Source organism: Artemia franciscana, chromosome 11 (assembly GCF_032884065.1).
Source record: "Artemia franciscana chromosome 11, ASM3288406v1, whole genome shotgun sequence".
Lineage (NCBI taxonomy): Eukaryota > Metazoa > Arthropoda > Branchiopoda > Anostraca > Artemiidae > Artemia > Artemia franciscana.
The window spans coordinates 30,496,830-30,520,233 of NC_088873.1; the positions used below are offsets into that span (position 1 = coordinate 30,496,830).

The following is a 23,404-nucleotide window of genomic DNA, read 5'->3' on the forward strand; positions in this document are numbered from 1 at the left end:
TTTGTTAAATTATTTATCAATAATAAATGATTGATTTACTGACTTATTTTGTCCAAACATCAGCTTCTTTTGAAAAACCTAGCTAAACTACTTTGAATAATCCAAGAATCAAAGTAATGATCTATTAATGGTTTTTAAGCACACTCTGCACTTGTAGAGGACGATAGACGGCTGTTAGAAAAAAAAGGTAAAAAGGTAAAGGATACGGCATTAGACTTTACAGTCCCTACCGGCGGTGCTGATCTCCGTTTCTTGGCCCTTCAGCCAGGAAGTGCAATGGGGGATTGGCTGTTAGAAAACCCAGTTTTCTCGATTTTTTTCTTTTTCCCTGGAGAACTGGCATTAAAGAATGCCGTTTTGACGTTGTTTTTTTTTTTCTAGCGTCATTAGTTTAATTTCAACTGCTAAATGGATCTCACTCCAATCATAAACGACTATTTGCAGTGTGAGAAGAGCACGAAACTAAATGAAAGACAATCAAACTATTGCTTAAATTATGTGCAAAGACTGTTGAAAATGTGGAATCTTCTTTAGGAATGAATTTCCAATCTTGTCCTAGTTCAGTAATTTCTAATAAAGTATTAAGGAAATGTTTGAACAGATTTTTGTATTCAACTAGAAGACTGGTTTGATGTTAATTTTATTCTAGTTTTTCTTTCATTCTTTTTCTTTCTTTTTTAGTGTTAGTTTGTAGACATTTAGCAGTGAAATACTTGTAAAGGTTTAATCACTTAATAAAAATCATCAATCTTAAGGAAAATCACGCCATCAAATTCAACGTATCAGAGAACCCTACTGTTGAGGTTTTAAGCTCCCGTCTTAATAATGCGGAGTTTTGCTTTTTTCTACAAAAGAAAGACTACGGATGTGTGTTAATTTGTTTTTTGGATGTTTTCCCCAGGGAAGATCGTATAGAACAAATGGTCTAGAGTATTGGGAGATGACTCATTCGAATAAAAATAAAAAAATTTCGTGCCCTTGTTAAGTGATCAAAAAGATAGGAGTGCAGCTGGCCCCCTTCTCCCTCCCACCTTCCCCCAAAGTCATCAGATCAAAATTTCGAGATAGCCATTTTGTTCAGCATAATTCAAACGTCCAATAATAATGCTTATTGTTGATGTGACTTTACATGGTCCCTGTAAATTATATCGGAAGTATCGGTATCGGGCTCATCGACATTGCGCATATCATTATCGGGCGTATCGGTATCGGGTGTTTTTTTTTATCATGGTTCTGTGCCTTCTATACGATTCTATATGATATGGAGGGGGGTAATCTGCTAGCAATCGATGATCAAAATTCAAGTAGTTAGTGGTATGTTTTTATTTGTGATACCTTTCCATTTTCCCAAACTAGAGCCTATTTACAAGGCTAATAAATAATTTGTCTTATAATTCTGAATCGGAACTTTGGGAATTATCTGAAATCTATTGATGATCAAAATTCAAATAGTTCAAGTTGTCATGTTTTTATATGAGGTAACTTTGAAATTGCAGAAACTAGAGCATGGTTACAGATCATACCCAAAATTCAAAATCAGAGTTTTGAGACCAAGCAATTATAGCGAAATACGAGCAAGATTAACGTGAAAATAAAATATCTCACTCTGGACACTTGCAAGCGTAGGAATCTGTTTCGGATGGTGCAAAACAAGCAGAGAGGGGGTATTTGAAGAAAAAAAGAAAAAAATTTGTCACGAGGAGAACCATAAAAATCATAAGATTTAGACTGGGACAAAAGCCTGAAGGATCTTTCCCGGCGTGCCTGGGTAACTCAGACGTAAAGCAGGAGAAATAATAATAATAAAAAAAAAGACTACTTTAATTTTCAAAAAAAGCCTGCTTGGCTTGTAAAATTAATTTATTGTAAAATAAATTCGGCTTGTAATTTTAAGGAATTTAATTTTAGTTTAATTTTTTTTAAGATACAAAAGAATTTCACGAACAATTTTTTTTTTAGATACATTGTTTATTAGCTCAAGCCTTCCCCGCAGAGATATCTTTCCAGGGCGGGCCGGAAGGGCCGAACTTCTTGATTTTTCAGAAATGGAAAAAAAACAGACTTGAAAAATTGCAATATCAATCATAAGCGATGTCACAACAACTTAACGAAGGCAATCAATGGCAATTTCTCTCAAGGAGACTTCTCTTTAACGCATTTATTATACATTTTTTTCCATATTTAAAAAATAATTTAAACTGAAGAACTGTGTTTAAATCCCATGATTTCATATAATTTCATAACAAATATTTGAGTAAAATAGTTTTAGCTCGACTTAACGAGTAGGATGAATGCATATTTACAGTGTAAAAGAAATTATTTTTCATTAGCTAGTTTTAACTAAGCAATAATAATAGGAAGCGAAATGAATATTGTTTATGACCCCACCTATGTCTGAGTAGATGAATATGGTTCTTAAGTGCTGACATGCAACCTGCGAGTAAACAATAATCAGTACTTCTTAAGTTATTTTTTCGGAAAAATGCCAAGAATAACTTCGTGGCATATATTGTCTACCCAATTATTCACCGTATTTCCGCTTCTGGAGCTGTCTTTTTGTTAGTTTTTTGTCAATTTTTGAAAGGTTTTCAAAAATCAACCTCTCGAAAATTCGTATTAACAAACATAAATTCAATGTAGGAGACAATCCAAGAATAAAAAAAATTAGCATAGTACTCAGTGCCGTAAGTCCAGTTTGAACAGATTAAAATTGATGTTATCATATTGACTTTGTAGTTATTAGTGGCATTATGCTAAGGCATGCCTACTACCTGACAGCAAACTTGTGTGTTGAAATTAATTCTATGCATGCTGACATTCTTTTAGGGATGAGTTGCTGGCATAGACAATATAAAAGTGAAGACACAAAAAAAAAAAAAAATTACACACATTCTAAATGTGAGATCAGGGGCGCACTGAAAATGACGTGACGCTAGACTTGGCATAAGAAATTACGGGGCAAGTTTGTACATACGTCATACACGTTTAGGGAGAGGGGTATTTATGCGGAATGCCATCTCGATAGTTAGCATCTTAATGAGACAGGAACTCATCTAGAAGGAGTTTAAAGGTGGTCTTTTGGGGAATAAAAATACTGCTAGGCTAATCCATGTGATCAACGCTATTATCAAGAAACACAGTTTACCGTGGCACAGGCATCCAATGCCAACCATCTGAGACGCAAATTAAAAAGGCCTTCCACTGCCAGCCTCTTCCTGGATAGAAGAAGTAACTAAGGAGACAAGTAGCATTTGACTTGCCTGGTTCCCTCACCGAAACCATACGAAGACGCAGATGGAGCTACCTAGGTCACGTACTACGCATGGACGACACCAGAATCCCCAAGCAAGCATTCTTTTGGCTACCCGGCACCCGCCGCAGTAGACAACCCAAAAACACACTCCGTCGTACCTTCAACAGCGGCCTGCGCCAACTTCATGTCTCGCTACAACCAGAGTGGGAAGACATTATCGCTTCCGCCAGCTACAGAGACGATCGGAGACTCTTCTTAGGCGGCTTGGGTGCCTCTGGTGGCACAGGAAGATCTACGGTAAGGTAAGGATTCAAGGGTTACTTTTAACCAAAAATAGGATTCCACCTCTTTAGTCAACAATGGGAAAAAGCTGGTTCAAAACAACAATCGGATTGACCCAGGACCATTAAAATGGAGATTGAAAATGGCAGAACTATTTTGTGATCTTGCCAATAAGTCTCATAAAGAAAATAATCGTTCACTCCTTAATGCAGGGCCGTCAATAGGTAAAACTGGCCCATGGGGGAAAATGTATTCTGGAAATCTTTTTACAACACTAGGACTTAATTGATAGTGGCAAATATCGTTGTCAGGCGTAAAAGCAGCATATGACATTTTCTAACTTCTAAATAATCTGAGTGGTTTGTTGCGCTGGAATTAGGATCCTTTGTCTGAGAGGACGAGGGTTCGAATCCTAGTGTACCCGTTATTTAGTTTCGGACAGGGGTCAGTGCCGTGACTCTGTACGCTGAGCCAGAGTCGACCCAGTTCTAAATGTGTACCTGGAGAAATCTGGGGAAGGTAAACTGGAAGGGTGTGCAAAAGCACAGGATGGTACCTTTTTTTTACCTAAATAATTACCGAAAACCGTTTGCTAAGCTGCTCTAAAAATGAAGATAAGCAGAGCAACGTTTGTTTGTGTTCACTTACACTTTGATCTCCCATACCTTGTTGATCTCTTCTCTTTGGGAAGAAGTTAGAAGCAGTTTTCAGCAATTCTTTCAAAGGTATAAAAATACAAGATATTATCTTTAGGAGTGAATGTGACAGTTCTTATCTATAAGCTTGATTTGCATTTTTCTTTTTCTATTGGATTATAATGGCCATGGTAAAAAACAGCTGTTCAATATGTATATTGTTCTCAATAAAGCACAAATGGCACTCATACCTATACAGGGGTTTGAGGGGAGGGGCCAGTCCAATTCTTATATTCAATTATTTATGTTTATTCTAAGTTTCTCTCGACTTCTTATTCGAATTTCTGCTCGTTATATGTCTTCTTTATTCATTCACTATCATTTTTCTTCAATGTAAGACTGGCGGATTATCTGTCTTTATTTGGCTCCTTTTAGAGTTTAATAGTACACCTTGGACATAAAGCATTAACATTACTATTACTTGCCGATGATATTGCCCTGGTCGCCGGACCCCGTTCGGAGCTGCAAACTCTGTTGGATTTGACAGCTGAATATTTGGAGGAAAAGAAACTGGAAATTAACACAAAAAAGACTGGTGAAGATTTTTTGCCGTTGACAATTGACAGGAAATAAAGATGAAGAGAGTCTTAATTTGAATGGTGAACTTGTGAAGGTTGTGTCTCAGGCAAGATATTTAGGATCCCATCTAACATCGAACGGAAGATGGAGTAAATCATATTTCGAAGATGTCAAATCAGGGAAAAGCAGCAATGACAACGCTGTTTAGGAACAGTAATTTGAATGGAATAGGTGACTTAAACATGCACAAAAATATGTTCAACTCAAAAATCAGGCCAATCCTGCATTGTGGAGGAGAAGTATGGGGCCTAGAAGTGGCAAATTCATTAGAAGCTCTACAGCTACAATATTATAAACGAATGCTAGGTCCGCACGCTACAACCCATACACTTTTTATCAAGGGAGATTTGGGACTTTTCTCCATGAGAAAACATAGACAGACCCAATTAAATAAGTTTTGGCTGAAAATACTGCAATGTCCCTCCTCAAGACTCATCAGAGCAGCGTATGATGAATTACTTGTCCTGAGACAAAAATCTTCATGGCTTTTCCATGTCAAAAAACTCCTGGACAGCACAGGTTTATCGTATGCGTGGAATGGAGGTGATGGCCCAATGTCAGATCACAAAGTTTTTATGTCAGAGATCCAATTAAGGCTGGATGGTCAAGAAATCTAGAAATGGTGGAGTGACCTTAGCCAGTCGGAAAGCTTAAGTTCTTACTATAAACTGAAAGAAAAATATGATGAAGAGTTTTATTTTCAATTAGGGATTCAGCCTGAAAAATGGCTTTAAATACAGTCGTTCATTCATATTACCCTTTATCTTCCTTAAAAAATTATTTTTTACGTTTTTTGAAGATTGGCCTCATATTCTTTTTACCCATAATATATGTTAGTTGTAAAATTATTTATAATGTGATTTATTCAGATGTTTTTGCACAAAAATAACAATGATGGAATGCAATTTAAGTCATCGTGAAATTTGAGGATGCAATCATCCTCATTGGAAACATCCGATGAAAACATCTAGTAGCTTGGACTTGGTTTGTTTTTTCACTGTTACGAGTTTGCTGGTTTCTACACCGAATCAACACAAGTTGCGGTTGCACCGAGTCGATTGGCACTAATACAATGAAATTCTGTAGACTGGACTTGGCTGGTTTTCATACCACAGACAGCTTTTAGCAACACTGCAAAATTCCGGAGCACGAATTTAGCTTCTTTTGCCCAAAATCAAGAATTAGCTTTTTTTGCAACGAGTCTAGATTCGTTCATTTCGGCATTGAGTCAGGCCTTTGCTCATTTTGTCCCAGGTCTGTCCGCAGTAATACTGCAAAAGGCTAGAAATTAGCTCTTTTTGTACTAAGTCAGGACGTAGCTTATTGTTTTACTGATTCAAACCATAACTGATAAAAACATTCCCATGCAAGGTTAAGAGAAGGGAAAAATACCTACTAAAATCATTCTCATGCCCCACTAGTTCCAGGTATTTGTGCTACGGATTTCAGGCCAATCAGTGGAAAATACAGCCTCCCTACCTTTTTTTCTGGGAGTTTTGTGGTAGAAGAGGGGATTATTGGAGCAGCTATGGGTAAAATTTGTGCCTCTAGCCATAGGATTGAAATTCTGCTTCAAAACAGTTGCAACATGCATTTTTTTGCTGAAACATTTTGTGGTTTTGCAATGTATAATTCCGGTTCAAACAAGACCAATATGCTTATCGTTGTGCTAATTTGGCATTGAGAGAGGCGTGGAACGTGTTGCTGGAGGGGCGTAGGACCCACTTTTTGCCTTAAATCATGCAGATTGAAATCGATGGACTGGTATACTCTTACTCCACATCTTCTTCAAGAACCACTTGGGTTGAGAGTCATCAGCTTTGGTTCCCACAACGGGTCTCAAGACACATATAGGGAGATGGTTGATGGGGGTCTGATCGTCCATTGCTGTAACACATTGGACTGGGCTGCCTGAATACAGCACATAGTCCAGGTTTGACGTAGTGCTAGCCTGTGATGTGTATGTAAAGTCCTGGTTCATTCTAAGTAATAAGAATGAGGGAGGCAGGATACTCATAACAGTTTCAGAACGCAGGCAATCAGAACGGGTTAGATCACAATTAAAATCACCTATGATAAAACATCTATGAAAAGAACGGATGGTTTTCTTAACAAACTATGCTAACCTCTGACAAGCGGAGGCGAAACCGGCCTCGGAGGCTTAGGCACCATAGTTAGTAGTTAGGTACACATTTATGACAGCAAGAACATCAAAAGCTACGGCGACAAAGCGTTCACTAACCTCTAGGGTTTGGAGTGGATATATGCTTAGCGATGCGAGGCCTCTGCTGGGGCGACCTTGGTTCTGTGGCGAAATGCTGCTGAAGACACTGTAAAAAGAGCGTTGAGTAGGCCTATAAGGGGCAACCAGTCACAGGAAAGAAAATTTTCTTGATGATATAGGGTACCGAATTGCTCTACCAGCAACTCCAGAAGAGGGAGCCTCTCACATACCCCACCGTTTATGTTCCATGATACAGTTGAAATGCTCCCACTGCTGTCAATTTCTTGCAGAGTCAGCTACACTGTTATGGGTTATCTCGGACAACAATTTCTTATTTTCACGGCAGCGAAGTAAATAGCAGTTATGGCTATTCAACTTGCAAGAGACACAGCTAAGGTAGCTTTCGCATGGAGAATCACGTATAGAGTTTCGATTACTATTAGCAAGGGTTGCTATTTTCTTACTGTCCATTACGATGAACGGATTGATGAGATCAATCTGCGACCAAGTTTAAAAAAAAAGCCAGATGTTTAGCATGTTGGTGTTGGTTACGTCCTTACTCTTTGAATAAATAGTGCTTATTAGTAAAAATTGTTTTATCTACATTTTTGTTAGGCCTTTTTTTATTTTGTAAAAGAATACGATTCTGTTCTAGCAAAGGGGTACCCAATTTTATAAATCATGAACATCAGGTGGCTCATACCAAGCGTGGCTAAGTGTGTCAAGCGTGGCGGAAACTGTGCCATGTGTGGTGAAAACCGTGCCAAGCGCGGCAAAACTATACGGCACACATGGATTTCTGAGCTGTACAACAGGTTGCATAAAGTGGGCGCTCACTCGGTTCGAGCAAGCAATGCTGAGTCAATAAAAATTTTGAAATGCTTCGTGTGTTTGTAATTAGTCTAAAGAAGCTGTACAAATCTAAAGGTTAGGGATGTCATTACAATACAATAGGTGTCCCAATCTGTCACTAGTTCTTTTCCAGATAGAGAAAGTTTTTTCTTCTTTCTTTAATCCTACTGAAGGCGTCAAGAGTCACTGAAGATCTTCTGAAAGGTGACGTGCGCGTTTTCACTTTTGTCAGTGTTGAATTGAAAAACAGTTGGTTTAAGTGAAATCCAAGAGTGACATTAAAATTCAGATCAAACGTAGTTTCTCTTGTATTTGAGGGGGGCTGCCACCTGTCTCAACCTTTCCCTAGTCTTTATGCTAAAGTTTAACTAGAGCTAAATGGAAAGCATTTTATCAGAGATTGCAGGACTGAGTAGGTCAGCAGATCACCTCATGTAAAGGATAATTCGGAATTTTGTTCAGTTTTGACGTCACTAACTACTTTCATTTGAACTAATTTCTTTTTCATGAATTAAATAAAAAAAACGAGTTTTTTTAACTGAAAGTAAGGAGCGACATTAAAACTTAAAACGCACAGAAATTACTTCGTATATGAAAGAGGCTGCTTCCTCATCAACGCCCCGCTCTTTACGCTAAAGTTTTTTACTGTTTTAGAAAGAAGAATTGAGAGAAAGAGTCAAACTTTAGCGTAAAGAGCGGGGCGTTGATGAGGAAGCAGCCTCTTTCATATACGAAGTAATTTCTGTGCGTTTTAAGTTTTAATGTCGCTCCTTACTTTCAGTTAAAAAAACTCGTTTTTTTTTATTTAATTTCTGAACGTTTTTGAATCAATGCATGTTTTGATTTTGGCTCTCCGCAGAGGAATAATCAAAACGAAATTTGCATTTTTTTTTGGGGGGGGGCTAAATGGCTTTCTCATAATTTTGATCGAATGATTTTGAGAAAAAAAAGAGGGGGGGCGAAGCCTAGTTGCCCTCTGATTTTTTGGTTAATTAAAAAGGCAACTAGAACTTTTAATTTTTTACGAATCTTTTTATTGGTAAAAGATTTACGTAACTTATAAATTAGCTTACGTAAAGAACTTTTGTATTCTCATGTTTTTATTACATATATGAGGGGATTCGCCCCATCGTCAGTACCTCGCTCTTTACACTAAAGCTTAAATTTTATCCCAATTCATTAAGAATGACCCCCTGAATCACAAAAGCCGTAGAATAAGTAGTTGAAATTACCGAAAATACTTTAGCGTAAAGAGCGAGGTATTAGAAGGAGGTGAGCCCCTCATATGGGTAATAATTTCTGTTTGTTTTAAGTTTTATTGCTGTTCCTTACTTCCAGCTGAAAAAGCTTTTTCACTTTTATTTTTTAATTGTTTTTTTTTTTAAATAATGCTAGTAAATCCTGCTCTCCCTTCATGGAAATTTTCTTCTCCCATTACAAATTCTCGAAGGAAAGTTCCCCCAGCATATCCCCCTCTTCTCAACCCCTCCCCCAAACCAAAAAAATCCTCCTGAAAACGCCTGTATACTTCCCAATAACCATTACTATATGTAAGCACAGGTCAAAGTTTGTAACTTGTTGCCCCTCCCACGGGGACTGTGGGGGAGTAAGTCGTCCCCAAAGACATAGTTATAAGGTTTTTCGACTACGCTGAATAAAATGGCTATCTCAGAATTTTGATCCGTTGACTTTGGGAAAATAATTAGCGTGGGAGGGGGCCTAGGTGCCCTCCAATTTTTTTGGTCACTTAAAAAGGGCACTAGAACTTTTCATTTCCGTTAGAATGAGCCCTCTTGCAACATTCTAGGACAACTGGGTCGATACGATCACCCCTGGGAAAAAAAAACAAAACAAAAAAACAAAAAAACAAAAAAACAAATAAACACGCATCCGTGATCTGCCTTCTGGCAAAAAATGCAAAATTCCACATTTTTGTAGATAGGAGCTCGAAACTTCTAGAATAGGGTTCTCTGATACGCTGAATCTGATGGCGTGATTTTTGTTAAGATTCTATGACTTTTAGGGGGCGTTTCCCCCTATTTTCTAAAATAACGCAAATTTTCTCAGGCTCGTAACTTTTGATGGGTAAGACTAAACTTGATGAAACTTATATATTTAAAACCAACATTGAAATGCGATTCTTTTGATATAGCTATTGGTATCAAAATTCCATTTTTTAGAGTTTTGGTTACTTTTGAGCCGGGTCGCTCCTTACTACAGTTCGTTACCACGAACTGTTTGATAAAATGATTAACAGAGTTCACATAACATCCTTGTTTTACAATGATAAAAATCAGAAGCCCAGTAGCAGGAGATGATATTTCGTTGTCAAAATGACAACCATAACAAACCGAGCAACAAACAAAAGGAAGAAAGCACACATAGACACGTATTTACATATATTAAATAAAAACACTAGTTTTTTTTTTATTTTGAGAAAAAGGGGTGGGGGAGGAGGCATAGTTGCCCTCCAATTTTTCGGTTACTTAAAAAGGCAACTAGAACTTTTAATTTTTAACGAATGTTTTTATTAGTAAAAAATATACGTAACTTAAGAATTAACTTACGTAACGAACTTCTATATTCGTACATTTGTATTATGTATATGAGGGGGTTTGCCCCCTCGTTAATATCTCGCTCTTTACACTAAAGCTTGAATTTTGTCCCAATTCTTTAAGAATGACCCCTGAATCAGAAAGGCCGTAGAATAAATAGTTGAAATTACTAAAAGTACTTTAGCGTAAAGAGCGAGGTATTTAGGAGGAGAAGAACCCGTCATATGCGTAATAATCTCTGTTCGTCTTAAGTTTTAATACTGGGAGGGGGCCTAAGGTGCCCTCCAATTTTTTTGGTCACTTAAAAAGGGCACTAGAACTTTTCATTTCCGTTAGAATAAGCCCTCTTGCCACATTCTAGGACCGCTTGGTCGATACGATGACCTCTGGAGAAAAAACAAATAAATAAATAAATACGCAGTAATCAGTCTTCTGGCAAAAAATACGAAGTTCCAGATTCTTGTAGATAGGAGCTTGAAACTTTTACGAAAGGGTTCTCTGATACGCTGAACACAGCGGTGTAATTTTGGTTAAGATTCTATGACTTTTAGTGGATGTTTCCCCCTATTTTCCAAAGGCAAATTTTCTCAGGCTGGTAACTTTTGATGAGTAAGACTAAATTTGATGAAACTTATATATTTAAAATTAGCATAAAAATCCGACTATTTTTATGAATCTTTTAGTATCAGAATTCCGTTTTTAGAGTTTCCTTTACTATTGAGCCGGGTCGCTCCTTACTACAGTTCGTTACCAAGAACTGTTTGAAATAGGAGCTGGCCTTTATACCCTTGTTCCCTCCAATAGACCTAGAAATTTACTAATTTTTTCTCCGTAAATCACTGTAATATTGACAAAAGTCGTCAGTTTTTTTAAAAGAATTCCTTTAAACCTGTGTTCCCCCACAAATAAAAGAAATTCTTGCGCACATTTATGATGAGACGCTAATGTATCTTTCATTAAGAGCAAAAAGAGCAAAAAATACATTATAGGGTGCTTACGTGTTATAGTGACCACACCAAAGAAGTGAAGTTAGGTTAATTCTAATGAAATATGCCAAAGTATTATAAAATACTTTAGTAACAAAATTATGGAAAATTCAACAGAGAATTATGGAAAGCAGGCCGCCCAGAACACCTTTTATTAAATACCTAACCACCACTGTATATTAAATATTTAACTGAAATATACCTGTATAGTATTTTATCTCACTCAGTCTAAGCTGATTATCTCCAGGTGGACATAGAAAACTGGTTTCATTACAGATCGCGAACAGAGTGTGGTCTTTATAACACCCAAGTACCCATTATAGAAATAGGATAAGATAATAGAGGAATAAGACAAAGCAAGGAATAAGAGAGGAACAAGAGAGTATTTGTGGAATAAGAGAGGGAGGGGAAAAACAAGGAAACGAATAACGCCAACATAACGGCTGTGGAAATACTAAAGACTTTGACATTTTCCAAAATGTTCAGGAGAAGCAAAAACTATTTCGGAAAATATTCCTCTGCATCTTTCACGAGCTCCGATCGTGCCTTTTTGGCCATGTCGTTGTCAGACATGACAGTCTTCACATATACATCACATAGCACCTTACAAGTTTCCACAGGTGATAATTTTAAAGGATTTTCCTTCTTGAAAATATGTAAAAAAAAAAAAAATCTGGTCCAAAATACGTTTTAAGTTTCGAACTTCCCATTTTCGACAAAGTTTGCCCAAAATGTAAGCACCTAAAGTACCTGTTTGCAATACGTACTTACCACAAATTATATCCAAAGTACAAAGTCCAGCCAAATGAAATATATCAATTGCTGCGCCATGTGCAGAATGCTTTTCGAGCATATCAACAAATATACTAGAATTTTCAAGAAATGTTGGAAGAAAGACATCAAGAGTTCGGAAGTGAAATGCAGGAGTCAGCAATCGCCTCCTAGATCTCCACTTGTTTCCTGAAAATGATGTTTATATTAGTCACTTTAGCAACCGAAACGCTTGATTTTTGAAAATACAAATACTTTTTGGGGGGAAATTATTATAAAACAGATATTACATTTAAAAGTCCAGCTTACCAAAATCCAAACGCATTAAAAAAAAAGTGTTTCTTTTTATCCAAAGCTTGTCTGAAATCTAATCTATGTTGCCTAAGAATCTAAGAAAAATCTAAAAATTTTCATAAAAATCCAAGGCTTGTTTTAAATCTGCTCTTGAATTTACGAGTGTTATTCGATTTTGCTTTCTTTGACTATATCAAACTGGTGAAAATTTTATCTAAAAGGGCTTAAATACAAAAGTCTTTAGTATCTCTAGTCCATATTTACAGACGTAGTATTTTGTTAACTTTTTTATTCTTTCCCTTTCTAGCCCAAAAGATTCGTGGGGGGGGGGGAAGGGCTAAAATCTAGACTTTAACTTTTTAATATTCATTTCCGGTGATTGAAACTTCTATGACCTTATATTTTGCTTGGCAAGTCTATAGCGGGGCTAGAACTTAATTTGAATTTTAAATTCTTATCTGTGAAATTATTGTAGTTTATGTTACTTTATTAGCTTTGTTCAACATACTCGTATAAGCTTGAATGAAAACTACAAGAAAATACATTGCACCTGCGACAAACGGGGCAGTCACTCTCCCAGCCCCATTCCCTGGACTTGCCCTTGCTTTACTAAAAACAGCACATTCTCAATTATTCCATTGAATGAAAATCTTTGATTCATAAATACTCATTTGTTCCAAGCAACGCTATAACACTACGTAGATAACTTCACGTAGATACCTTCTACGTAGATAAGGTTTCATCCCTATTTTGAACTGTTATATTTTATAACACTACGAGACACTATTTACTTTATAAGCTTTTTTCGTAAATTATTTTTCTTAACCAATACGGGGATGTCCTCCACGTTAAAGATCAAACCTGTCATCTTAACTGCATTGAAAAAAGAAAATAAATCAAAATTTTTTATGGTGTTTTTGTTTAGAAAGTACAAAAGGAGAAATAGATTTATGTATAAGAGTAGTCTACCTTCTTACACTCTGAATTTATTATCAAAATGTAAATATTTAAAAATGTAAAAAAATAAAGCTGCGAGAAAAATAAGATACTTCCTAAGCAAGGCTACCATCATCTATACAGAAGTTTTTACCTGTTTTACCTTGCTCCGTATATGAAATGGGCTTTTCCTCCTCAACGCCCCGCTCTTTACGCTAAAGTTTTTACCTGTTTTAAAATATAGAGTTAAGAGAAAGAGTCAAACTTTAGCGTAAAGAGCGGGGCGTTGAGGAGGAAAAGCCCCTTTCATATACGGAGTAATTTCTATTCGTTTTAAGTTTTAATGTCGCTCCTTACTTTCATTTAAAAAAACTTGTTTTTTTTAATAGCGTAAAAGTTAAGCTTCAGCTTGAAGAGTGTAGCTGTGAGGAGCGTGCAGCCTTCCTTACTCTCAGGAAACATTTTAATTTTATTGTGTAAAACACCTAAAACAGCCTTTTTCATTCTAGAAACATTTTTTATAGATATTAAGACTTTATCGTAAAAAGGCGGGTGATTCAGGAACGGCAGCTGCCCTCATACTCAAGATTACACTGTGTAATACGTTAAATTGAATAGAAATTAAATATAAAAAGTTTAAAGAAGAAAGGGTATCACAAAAAAAATAAGAGGTTAGAAACTATCCTATACGTAAGATAATAGCTTATTGCTACCCCTTTCATTCGCTATTCTGCATTCCAAACTTTTAGTAGTAATTTCGTGAAAGCATTTGAGTACGCTACAAATATAGCCAGTTAAAATTGCTATTATTGTAATTCCTTGCCTTGCGATTTATTTTATTCAGGCACTGAGACTAAGAGAGGAAAAATAGCCAAAATCTTTTGATTTCAGATTTAAGTCATTCCCTTTACGTTGGATAAAATCTAAAAGGGATTAGTTAAATACATTCACGATTATGAAAGAGACTGCTAATTAGGTGTCACACTGGGGATCGATATTACTATCTATGGTGATTAGTACAGCGTTACTATGGAAGCATGTCTGTGAGCAGTGTTTATATGATGGTCCAAAGAATATGAATAAGCATGGTTGTCACTTAATATTCATTATGGACAGTCGTTCGATTTGTTCGGAAACTCTTGTCTGCTAAATATTTAACAAATAAATGTACAGCTGATTAAGGTTTGCTTATCAGGTTGTCAACAAGAGTTACTTGTGGTGTGTGGAGACGCTTTTGTCAGCCGAAATTACCAATAATAACAATCTTGGGTACTTGTGTATTCAGAGGCGCCATTTGGACCAAATCTTGGGGTGGGCATAAACTCCATCTTGGGCCCCCCCGACTCACTTCGTCTCGCGTAACCATCTAGGAAATGGGCATTTAACAGAACTCAAGAATTTTATTATGTATCTTACCTACTTTCAAAGTTTACAATAATTAATAGCAAATAGCGTAATTACCCCAAGAGTCGTCAAGTAATTACGCTCTTTTGTTAATAGGCGTGCAGTAATTTCAAATCAATTGGACAGAATGGATTATGTTGGACATAATGGATTATTGTGGCCGGCAAAGGGCCCTTTGTGGTGGAAGCTTGGGCCCCCTGGAAAATCTTGGGTGGGCTATGCCCACCCCTGACCCCCCCCCCCCCAAATGGCGTCTCTGTGTGTATTATTGAGAACACACTCAATAAGTGAAGTTAGGTTCTTTCGTGAAAGAAAACTACGATACAGGTAGATTTTATGAGAAAAACTGGTTTCATAGCCGCCAAGACAAAACTCAATTTAGTTTACTATGTATAGGGATAGAAGATAGTGTCTGAACATTGATTTTGAAATGAAGATTTGGGATTTGCCAAAGACTGAAAAAGAGGCAATTATATTTTCCCATGATAAGGGGTTGTTGCCCATAACAAAAAGTGCGTCCATGGACACAAAATGACTTTATACTCTTAGGAGAAGGAACATTTTTGTTCCTTCTGTTCCTACGTTTAACCTAACCTAACCAGAACCACAAAAATAATTCTGTCGACTGTGTTCTGAATAATACACAAGTACCTAATCTCGGTTAGCTTCTAAATGATGGCTAAACAATTGTTGGCTAAAATAATATTGCTGGTATTCATTAATAATAATCGATCAATGCATTTCCTATCTCAAACTTGGTATAGCGACTTTCAGTGTCAAGAAGTCAAGGACATGTAGTTAGCAGAACCTAGGATAACTAATACTTGAAATAGAACTATTCTGGGCAAAGACGGAACACCGGTTGTTGAGTAACAGTTGTAGAACAGGATTCATAATTAAGAGTTCTCTTTGGCGAAAAACTGGTATCTAAATTGGCATTAAGAACTTCATCACATGCTAAGGAACGTGTAACATGACACATTTCCTTAAAAACTACTAGCCTATATAAGATCTTACAGAATAGAGAATTTAAAGAACATATTTTTAGAAATAATTTTCCATGAAAAGTAAAAGGGAAATCTAAAACTCTGTGCATGTAGAAATATGTTATTGGATACGTACGTTATGATTCGTGCAATTTCTACGAATGACGAATTTAAATCTAAAACGAATAGAAATTACAGCGAATATTGAAGCTGCACAGTAGCGTCAAATTGAGAGAAGCGGAGATACTTGTTCCCTCTAGATCCCCCCCCCCCTATATTTTGGAAAATGCCGTTTTTTGGATATTTTTCGTTAAATGTCTCTCTTTGGCAGTTACACTGAAAAATTGAAAATCAGCGATAAATTCGTTTCTCTCCAGATTTTGAAAGTGCAAATGTCTCCCCCCTTACTTCTCGATAATTGACACAACAGCAGCCTTAAACAAACAAAAATTACCCCAAATAAGTGTGGAGATACCATCCCATCTGACCTGCATAAGGCCAGAGTGTTAGTGAAGCATTACTAAATACTAAACAAATAATTTGAATTAATTCTATGTTTTAATTTATTCAAAATCATATCGAAAAATGATTTCGACACATCTGAAATCATTGCTAGTGTAAGAAAAAGAAATGAACAGTCTTAATTGCACATTCATTCATAAAAACAAGTTTTCACAAAAGAAAGTGAAAAGAGATTGAATTTAGAATGAAAAGAAATCAATATATGAGGGGAGATACCCCCCCACGGCCCCGCTGTTTATGCTAGAGTAACTTTAAAGTTAATACATTTTGCGTATTAAGATCAGGTACGAATAATAAATTTCATTGGATAAAAGCTTTGCTTTTTTAAAATTTTGGTTTCTAGTGAAAAGGGCCGATCTCTCCATACAGTTTGTTACTGCGAGCTGTTTAATCTAAAGCTTCTATATATGTGAAGTAGGGTTTACAATACCCTCCTTCAACCCCCTTTTTTGGTTAAACTTTACTACTGAAAACACAAAACAATATAGGAGTTTTTGTACAATAAAAGTAAACCGATTAAGGCCACTTTTTACAGTATACAAATAAAGTATTTCTTTTTAGCAATACTAAAGTGTATTTCTTACCATTTAAGATACTAATTTTATTACTCACTATTGGTATTATAGCTGGTGAAACCAAAATGTTACCTGATAAATCAATCCAATATTTCTGTATGCTCTTTAGTGACTTTGAAGTATTTAAAAAAGTATTTATTTTTGTGCTTACGTTTTTAAGATATTTTTAATTGTATACTGGAAGTTGCTGATATCACAGCTAGTGTAAGACTATGAAAAGCTTTATAGACTAGTTTGTTGTAGTCAGGCTACGCACTCACCTTTAACTAATAAATCAACATTCTTGTTTTTTTATGCTTGGTTTCTGTGTTTTGAGTAAAGCGCTAGTTTTCTATAAGCCTACAAACATAGGAAAATATGACTATTTGGTTTACTTGTACTAGCTTTATTGATATATGTTAGATAGACTGTATAGCAATAATTTTTGTTCGTTTTAAGTTTCAACTTCGCTCTTTAATTCCCACAAAAACTTCGGTTTTAAATTAACAATGACAAGAGGACAACAAAGATAATACTAATATAGCCTAAAGACGATGAACATAAAATATAAGTGACAATTAAATAAAACAAACAAGTTTTTTCTACTGAAAGTAAGGAACGACATTAAAACTTAAAACGAACAGAAATTACTCCGTATATGAAAGGGGCTGCCCCCTCCTCAACCCCTCTCTCTTTACGCTAAAGTTTTTTATTGTTGAAAAAATAGAGCTGTGAGAAAGAGTCCAAGTTTGCATCGTGCATCGATTTCTTTGAAATCCCGAAGAAAACTGTTTTTCTAGACAAGGTAGAATTTTTAATTTCGACGCGGATAGACAGTCTTAAGGTCTTAACACAGGTAAAAACAAAACAATTCTGAAAGCTGGACGATTACTTCGTAGACCCGGAGACCCTTTACTTCGTAGAAATTATTTAGGTAGATTCTTAATTACGCGTACAAATACGCGGTCTAATTCTCATTACAAAAATACTCACTTCGGTAAAATTCTAGTTAATTGACTTCTTGCTATCTCGGAAAGGGTATAGGTTAGGGAAATGAAACTTTCAGGGATGGGTCAACAGGCTAAAGTATGTCCCGGGAAGTGATTTTAAAATACCCACATCCACTCCTTCTCCCTCTAGAGGGCCATGAAAATTGCCTACATGACAGGTCTATACCTATTGAAATTTTGACAAAACAACATTTTACCTTAATTTTCAGTTACTAGTTGCTTTTTCTCTGCCTTTAGTTCTGAAAATGCAATTCCTGTTATTTGAGTAGAATTTTGAGCCATATCAATGTTTTTTTTTCCAAATTTAGGAAATGTATTTGTATATCTTTAAAACCTTATAAAATGGAATTAAGCAAAGTTATGAAGCTGAAAACAATTTTGTTGTACTTCAATTAAGCAGAAGATCTATTTTGCAAGGTTTCAATTTTATAACATACATATTTTTAAAGGTCATCAAAGGTCAAGGCACTCTAGAGGCAGAAGGAGTGGAGGTAGTTACTTCAAAATACCTTCCCAGGACATACTTTAGTCTGTAGATTCATCCCTGAAAGTTTTATTTTCCTAACCTAAACCCTTTCCGAGATAGCAAGAAGTCAATTAACTAGAATTTTACCTTCTAACAGGTAAAATATGGCAGCAGGTGTTGCTTCGCAGGTGTGACCCATGAGTCACGGTTGATGTAGCACTCCACAGGGGCTTGTACTGGAGACCTAGTTCACATGTACCGTGTTGTTATTTCTACTAGTAAGGACAATCAAGATAAATCATCGCAGTTTGTTACTGGTGATAACTCTGTAGAGGTACATCCATAATGTTGCTGTGAACTAGCATGTTTGGCACAAGTAGCAGAGTCAGAGGTAAAGATGAGTATCAAACACCGAATCAAATAAGTAGACGTAGTATTGGTGGTGGTGAAAGTTCCAAGTCAATTGCAGCGATTCAAACTTCTTAAGCATTTTTACAAGGCTCAAGTCACACGCTCCTGCTGTTCATTCAATCAACTTTGTCTCCAAAGCTCTGAAATTTCTAGTGAAGTTTGATAAGTTACTTCAAGCTATATCTGACTTTTATTCTCTCTTCGCTAAGATAAAGTTGCCTAGTTTGTACTTACATTAAGTTCTAAAACCGAAGTTCTGACCAGCGAGTGTACCGTTTTTTAAGTTTTACCACACACCCATTACTGGGAATCGTAGAGGTACTGACTCCCACTCTAGCTCTATTGGCCTCTATAGCCAACTGAGTTAGCAAATGGTACTAAATTGCCAGCCTTATTTTGTTTTGTGGTAGCAAAGCTAAACATTTAATAAGTTCTCGTGGTAGAGCATTTAATCATGAAGCGTTGGGATTAAGAAAGGAATAATTGCAGAAAATCTTGGGATTCTGAATCAAAGTCGTTTTACCAACATATTGGTAAGTATAAGAATTTGATAAATAGAAATTTAATAAACAACATCTACTGATTACAAAAGAGTCTGCTAGATAGGTGTCAACATTGAGGACTGATACTATTAGCTATTATTTTGTATATGTGTCTGGTAACATTGTTGTGGTGATGATAACAAGGAAGAACGAGAAAGCTATGGTATCAAGAACAAAAATTTTTGACAACCATGAACACTTGATATTGTGCAATAGTTGAATAACAGGATTTTCAATTCATAGTTTCAACGGTGAAAACCTGGTAGCTAAATTGGCAGTAAATGCTGAGATTCAATTCTATCCATAAACCAAAGAAGTTTATACAGATAACTGTAAGATAACTGTATAGTTTAACTCTAAACAAATGCTTTCTAAATCCTTTTCGAATATCCTCTGCTCCCTTTCTGGCTGCGAGGGAGTGCGTACGCCCTGGTTGGGAAGCCATGGACTAAAGTGTAATCGAAGACCTGGAAGAAAATAATTTGTTTTTCGTTTTGCATAAAGCTGGGCCATTTGTTACAATTATTACCCAGTCTATTCATTTATAATGTTGGACTTCTAGGCCATTTCATTTTTAAACTCTTTCATATAAGACAAGAAGAGAGAAAGAAAGAGAGAGAGACAGAGAGAGAGAGGAGAAAGCAAAGATGTGAAAGGAGAGACCGAGAAAGATAGAGGTTAGATCAACGTAGTTAATGAACCTACATTAAGAGGCATTATTCGTATCTGCACGCACATAAAGATAAAATAAGAAATTTCTCTGCTATCAGTCAGAAGTAGTACTGATTTCTTTTTATTTCCAGACCCCTTCCACTTAAACCCAAAGTTCATTCGAATTGTGCCTGCCGAAGTCAATTTTTTCAGTGTATTTTTATTGTTTTTCATTTTTATATTATTTGGTTTTTGTTATTCTCACCAGAACGCAGAAAGCTTTCTCTTATCGTGCAAACGGTTTTAAAGGTTTGAAAAGACGCTTATCGTTAAAGGTTTTACCTGTCGAACCTGCCGAAGTAATAACTACGCCTGCCGAAGTGCTAACCAAGCCTGCCGAAGTGCTAAAAGCACAAGATAGCCAGTCCCAAGCACGAAAAAGGAGGAGGGTTGAGCAGTGGGCCTGCAGCCCAAACTCAGGACCTTGAACGATTCCTCAGGGAAAAACAGTCGCAACTAAAATCTCAAGAGTGAACCTCAGATAGAAAATCTTAACGATGGCAATAACAGCACGCTGAAGGACATGATTTATAAAAGCGGGAGACGACATGAATTTTGGTTTTTGGAATGTATGAACTGTCTAAAATTGAGAAAGTACAGGAAAGATTGGACATTACTAACTATGTTTAATAGCATCATCGACAGGGCAGTAGACTGGTTCAGCAATAAAGGAGTTAGATGCTGACCTTACCATAATATACAGCGGACTAGTAAACAAGCAAAAAGCTGGAGTAGCCGTAATAACGCCAAAGCAGACCCATAAATCGCTCCAGAAATCTATATCTGTGTCCTCAAAAATATTAGCAGCAAGATTCCCGGGAACATGTAATAAACTATGAGTCGGTGTCTACTACGCCTCTATAAGTGAGTATTCAGCCGCTGCTGAAAAAAAAGACAAGTTCTACAGATAACTTCAAGCCATAGCCAAAGACATACCAATTTTTGACGTTGTGTGCTTCTGATAAATATTACTCTAACGAATGATGTTGCAATTGGTGGATCTTTGTTCCCCCACAGATATGTACACAAACACTCGTGGATTTTACCAGATTAAACAAACAAAAGTCAAATTGACCGCTGCCTCATAAGCAGAAAGCGATGACCAATGTTTTTTGGTCTGAAAAATTTTGTCTACAATAGAAGATGTGCAACAAAAGGACACTTCCCAATCCTGTTTTCGACTCTTAAAAATTCCAAGACGTGAAATTATAACAAACTTTTAAAATAGAGCAAAGCAACAGATTTAAATCCTTGATTCATACCAGATGAAGCTGAATGTGAAATAGTATGGGAAACCACGAAGGAATGCTGCCATAAAACAGCTGAATCAACATCACGCTCTCGTAGGAGCACAGAAGACCAGTGGCTGTCAGAACAAACGTGGAATTTAATAGATGAAAGAAAAAATAGAGCGTATGTCCTCTAGCAGCAAGTCCAAAATGAGTAGCATAGAGCACTTGACAAAGCTGTCAAGAAAAGCACCATAGATGATAAACGAAAGCTTCTAGAGCGTACAGCACTAAGGGCAGAATAAGCAGCAGAAAGAAGAGGCTCTAGAACCTTGTACAGTCACCAATGATATCATGGGGAACTGACGAAAAATAGAGACAGCTCTGCAAGAGATTTATCGGAGTGCTACTGACTGAACAGATTGCGGTCAGTGAAAAATGGGCAAATAATTTCAAAAGATTTACTGAATAGACCACTACCAGAAGCGCCCAAGGACGTTTGAGATATCCATATCCTCTCCAAACTTCAGCACGGATCCAGCTTCTACAAAGGAGATCAGAGAAGCAGAAAAGAATCCGAAAAACAGAAACTCATCGGGACCTGACCACATATCTATAAAGATAATTAAGATATCAGTATCCTCATTCATCTCCCTTTGGTCTTTGCTCTTCAATCCGGTTTTTAGCAAAGTTAAGAGAACTGGAAGCGTAGCACGCTCACCAGGATATTCAAAAAAGGAGACGCTACCATGACTGCAACTGATGGGGTACAAGTCTACTGTCAACACCTAAGAAGCTCTCTCACTTTATCCTACAGAGGAAGCCAACTTGATCAACACCTCAAAGATGAACAGTGAACTTCTGTCCAATCCTCTGTTGGATGGACCATATATTCACGCTTAGGCCTCTACCTGACGAAAGCAGGGAATGGTGTTCGAAGATGTGTATGATATTTATGGACTTCAAGAAGGCTTCAACTGTGTAGATCATAAAAGTCTATGGAGTATTTTCATCCATTATGAAACCCCTGAATAGTTACGATTATAATCTCCATGTTTGAGATATCGAATGTTGCGTCAAGACACCAGAGGGTCAAACTCATTTCTTCCGGGGTAAAGGTCAACCCTCTTGGCCTGCAGGTGAATGCAGTAGAAACCAAATGCATGGCAACAAGCGACTCTTCTTGGCCCACTGAACGCAGCAACTAAGAGGTTGGAGAAGTTGTTTAGTTCAAACTTCTGTGAACTATCATCGAGAACGCTTGCTCAACAGTGACGAAAGCGCTCACCAGAATAGGACAAGCAAACTGACAAGCTCAATAAACTATGTTAAGTAGGGAAAACTCAGAAATTTTGACTGCACCTAAAGCTAAGCCCTTTTACTACCATATTATGTCAATAATACTTTATGCCCCTGAAACATGGCCCCTAAATCAAGAACAAGACAGGAGATTCCCGGCTTTTGAAAACTCGTGCCTCCGAACAGGATTCAACACAGAAGGTCACACTGCACTGGTCACCAAATACGACATTGTCAGATTTCCAAGGTGGAGATATTTGGGACAGGTCTTCTCGTATGGGGGACCATAAACTCCAAAGGCCGGTTTACACTTGAAACAGCCAGGTAGTCGCAGCCAGGGAAGACACAGAAATACACTGCATAATATATTATTTGGCAATTAAATATGTTAGTTACCAGCAGTTAAATGTAACTATTTGCCAGTTACTAAAAAAAGAAAATAACGGGCACTATTCACATATATTAACAAAGGAGTTTCTTGTGCACAGCTTATTATTGCATGACAATTCTATAAAAGATTCATAATTGCAAAGAAGTGAAAACGAAATCTCAGAGTTGCAAAGAAGAGTCTTAACTAAAACCAAACAAAATCGTGAGTTATGATTTTGGTCACTTTACAAAAGGTCCTTGCAAGTGCGACTGTGGGAAAATCCCTTGACATATGGAGCATTGACCATTTTTACTTATAAGCAAAATCAAAACGAAATTTAAGGTCATCACCAACACAAAAATTGTAGATGAATAATGCTGCCAACACAGCTCATTTGCTTAAAAGATTACTGAAGGCATTCTGGGCTTGTACGTAGAAGAAAACTATAAATTATAAAAACGGTATTCTGACTC

At 36.7% G+C, this 23,404-nt stretch overlaps 1 protein-coding gene across 6 annotated transcripts in view; it reads right to left on the reverse strand.

Moving 5' to 3' along the window:
- LOC136033081 (cytochrome P450 4C1-like) overlaps positions 1–23,404 on the reverse strand; it is a 183,052-nt gene that overhangs the window by 64,071 nt on the left and 95,577 nt on the right. For all 6 annotated transcript variants that reach the window (XM_065713683.1, XM_065713682.1, XM_065713684.1 and 3 more), the window contains one exon: positions 12,198–12,386. In XM_065713683.1, coding sequence (XP_065569755.1) covers positions 12,198–12,386 — 189 coding nt within the window. The remainder of the gene's footprint in view (positions 1–12,197; positions 12,387–23,404) is intronic.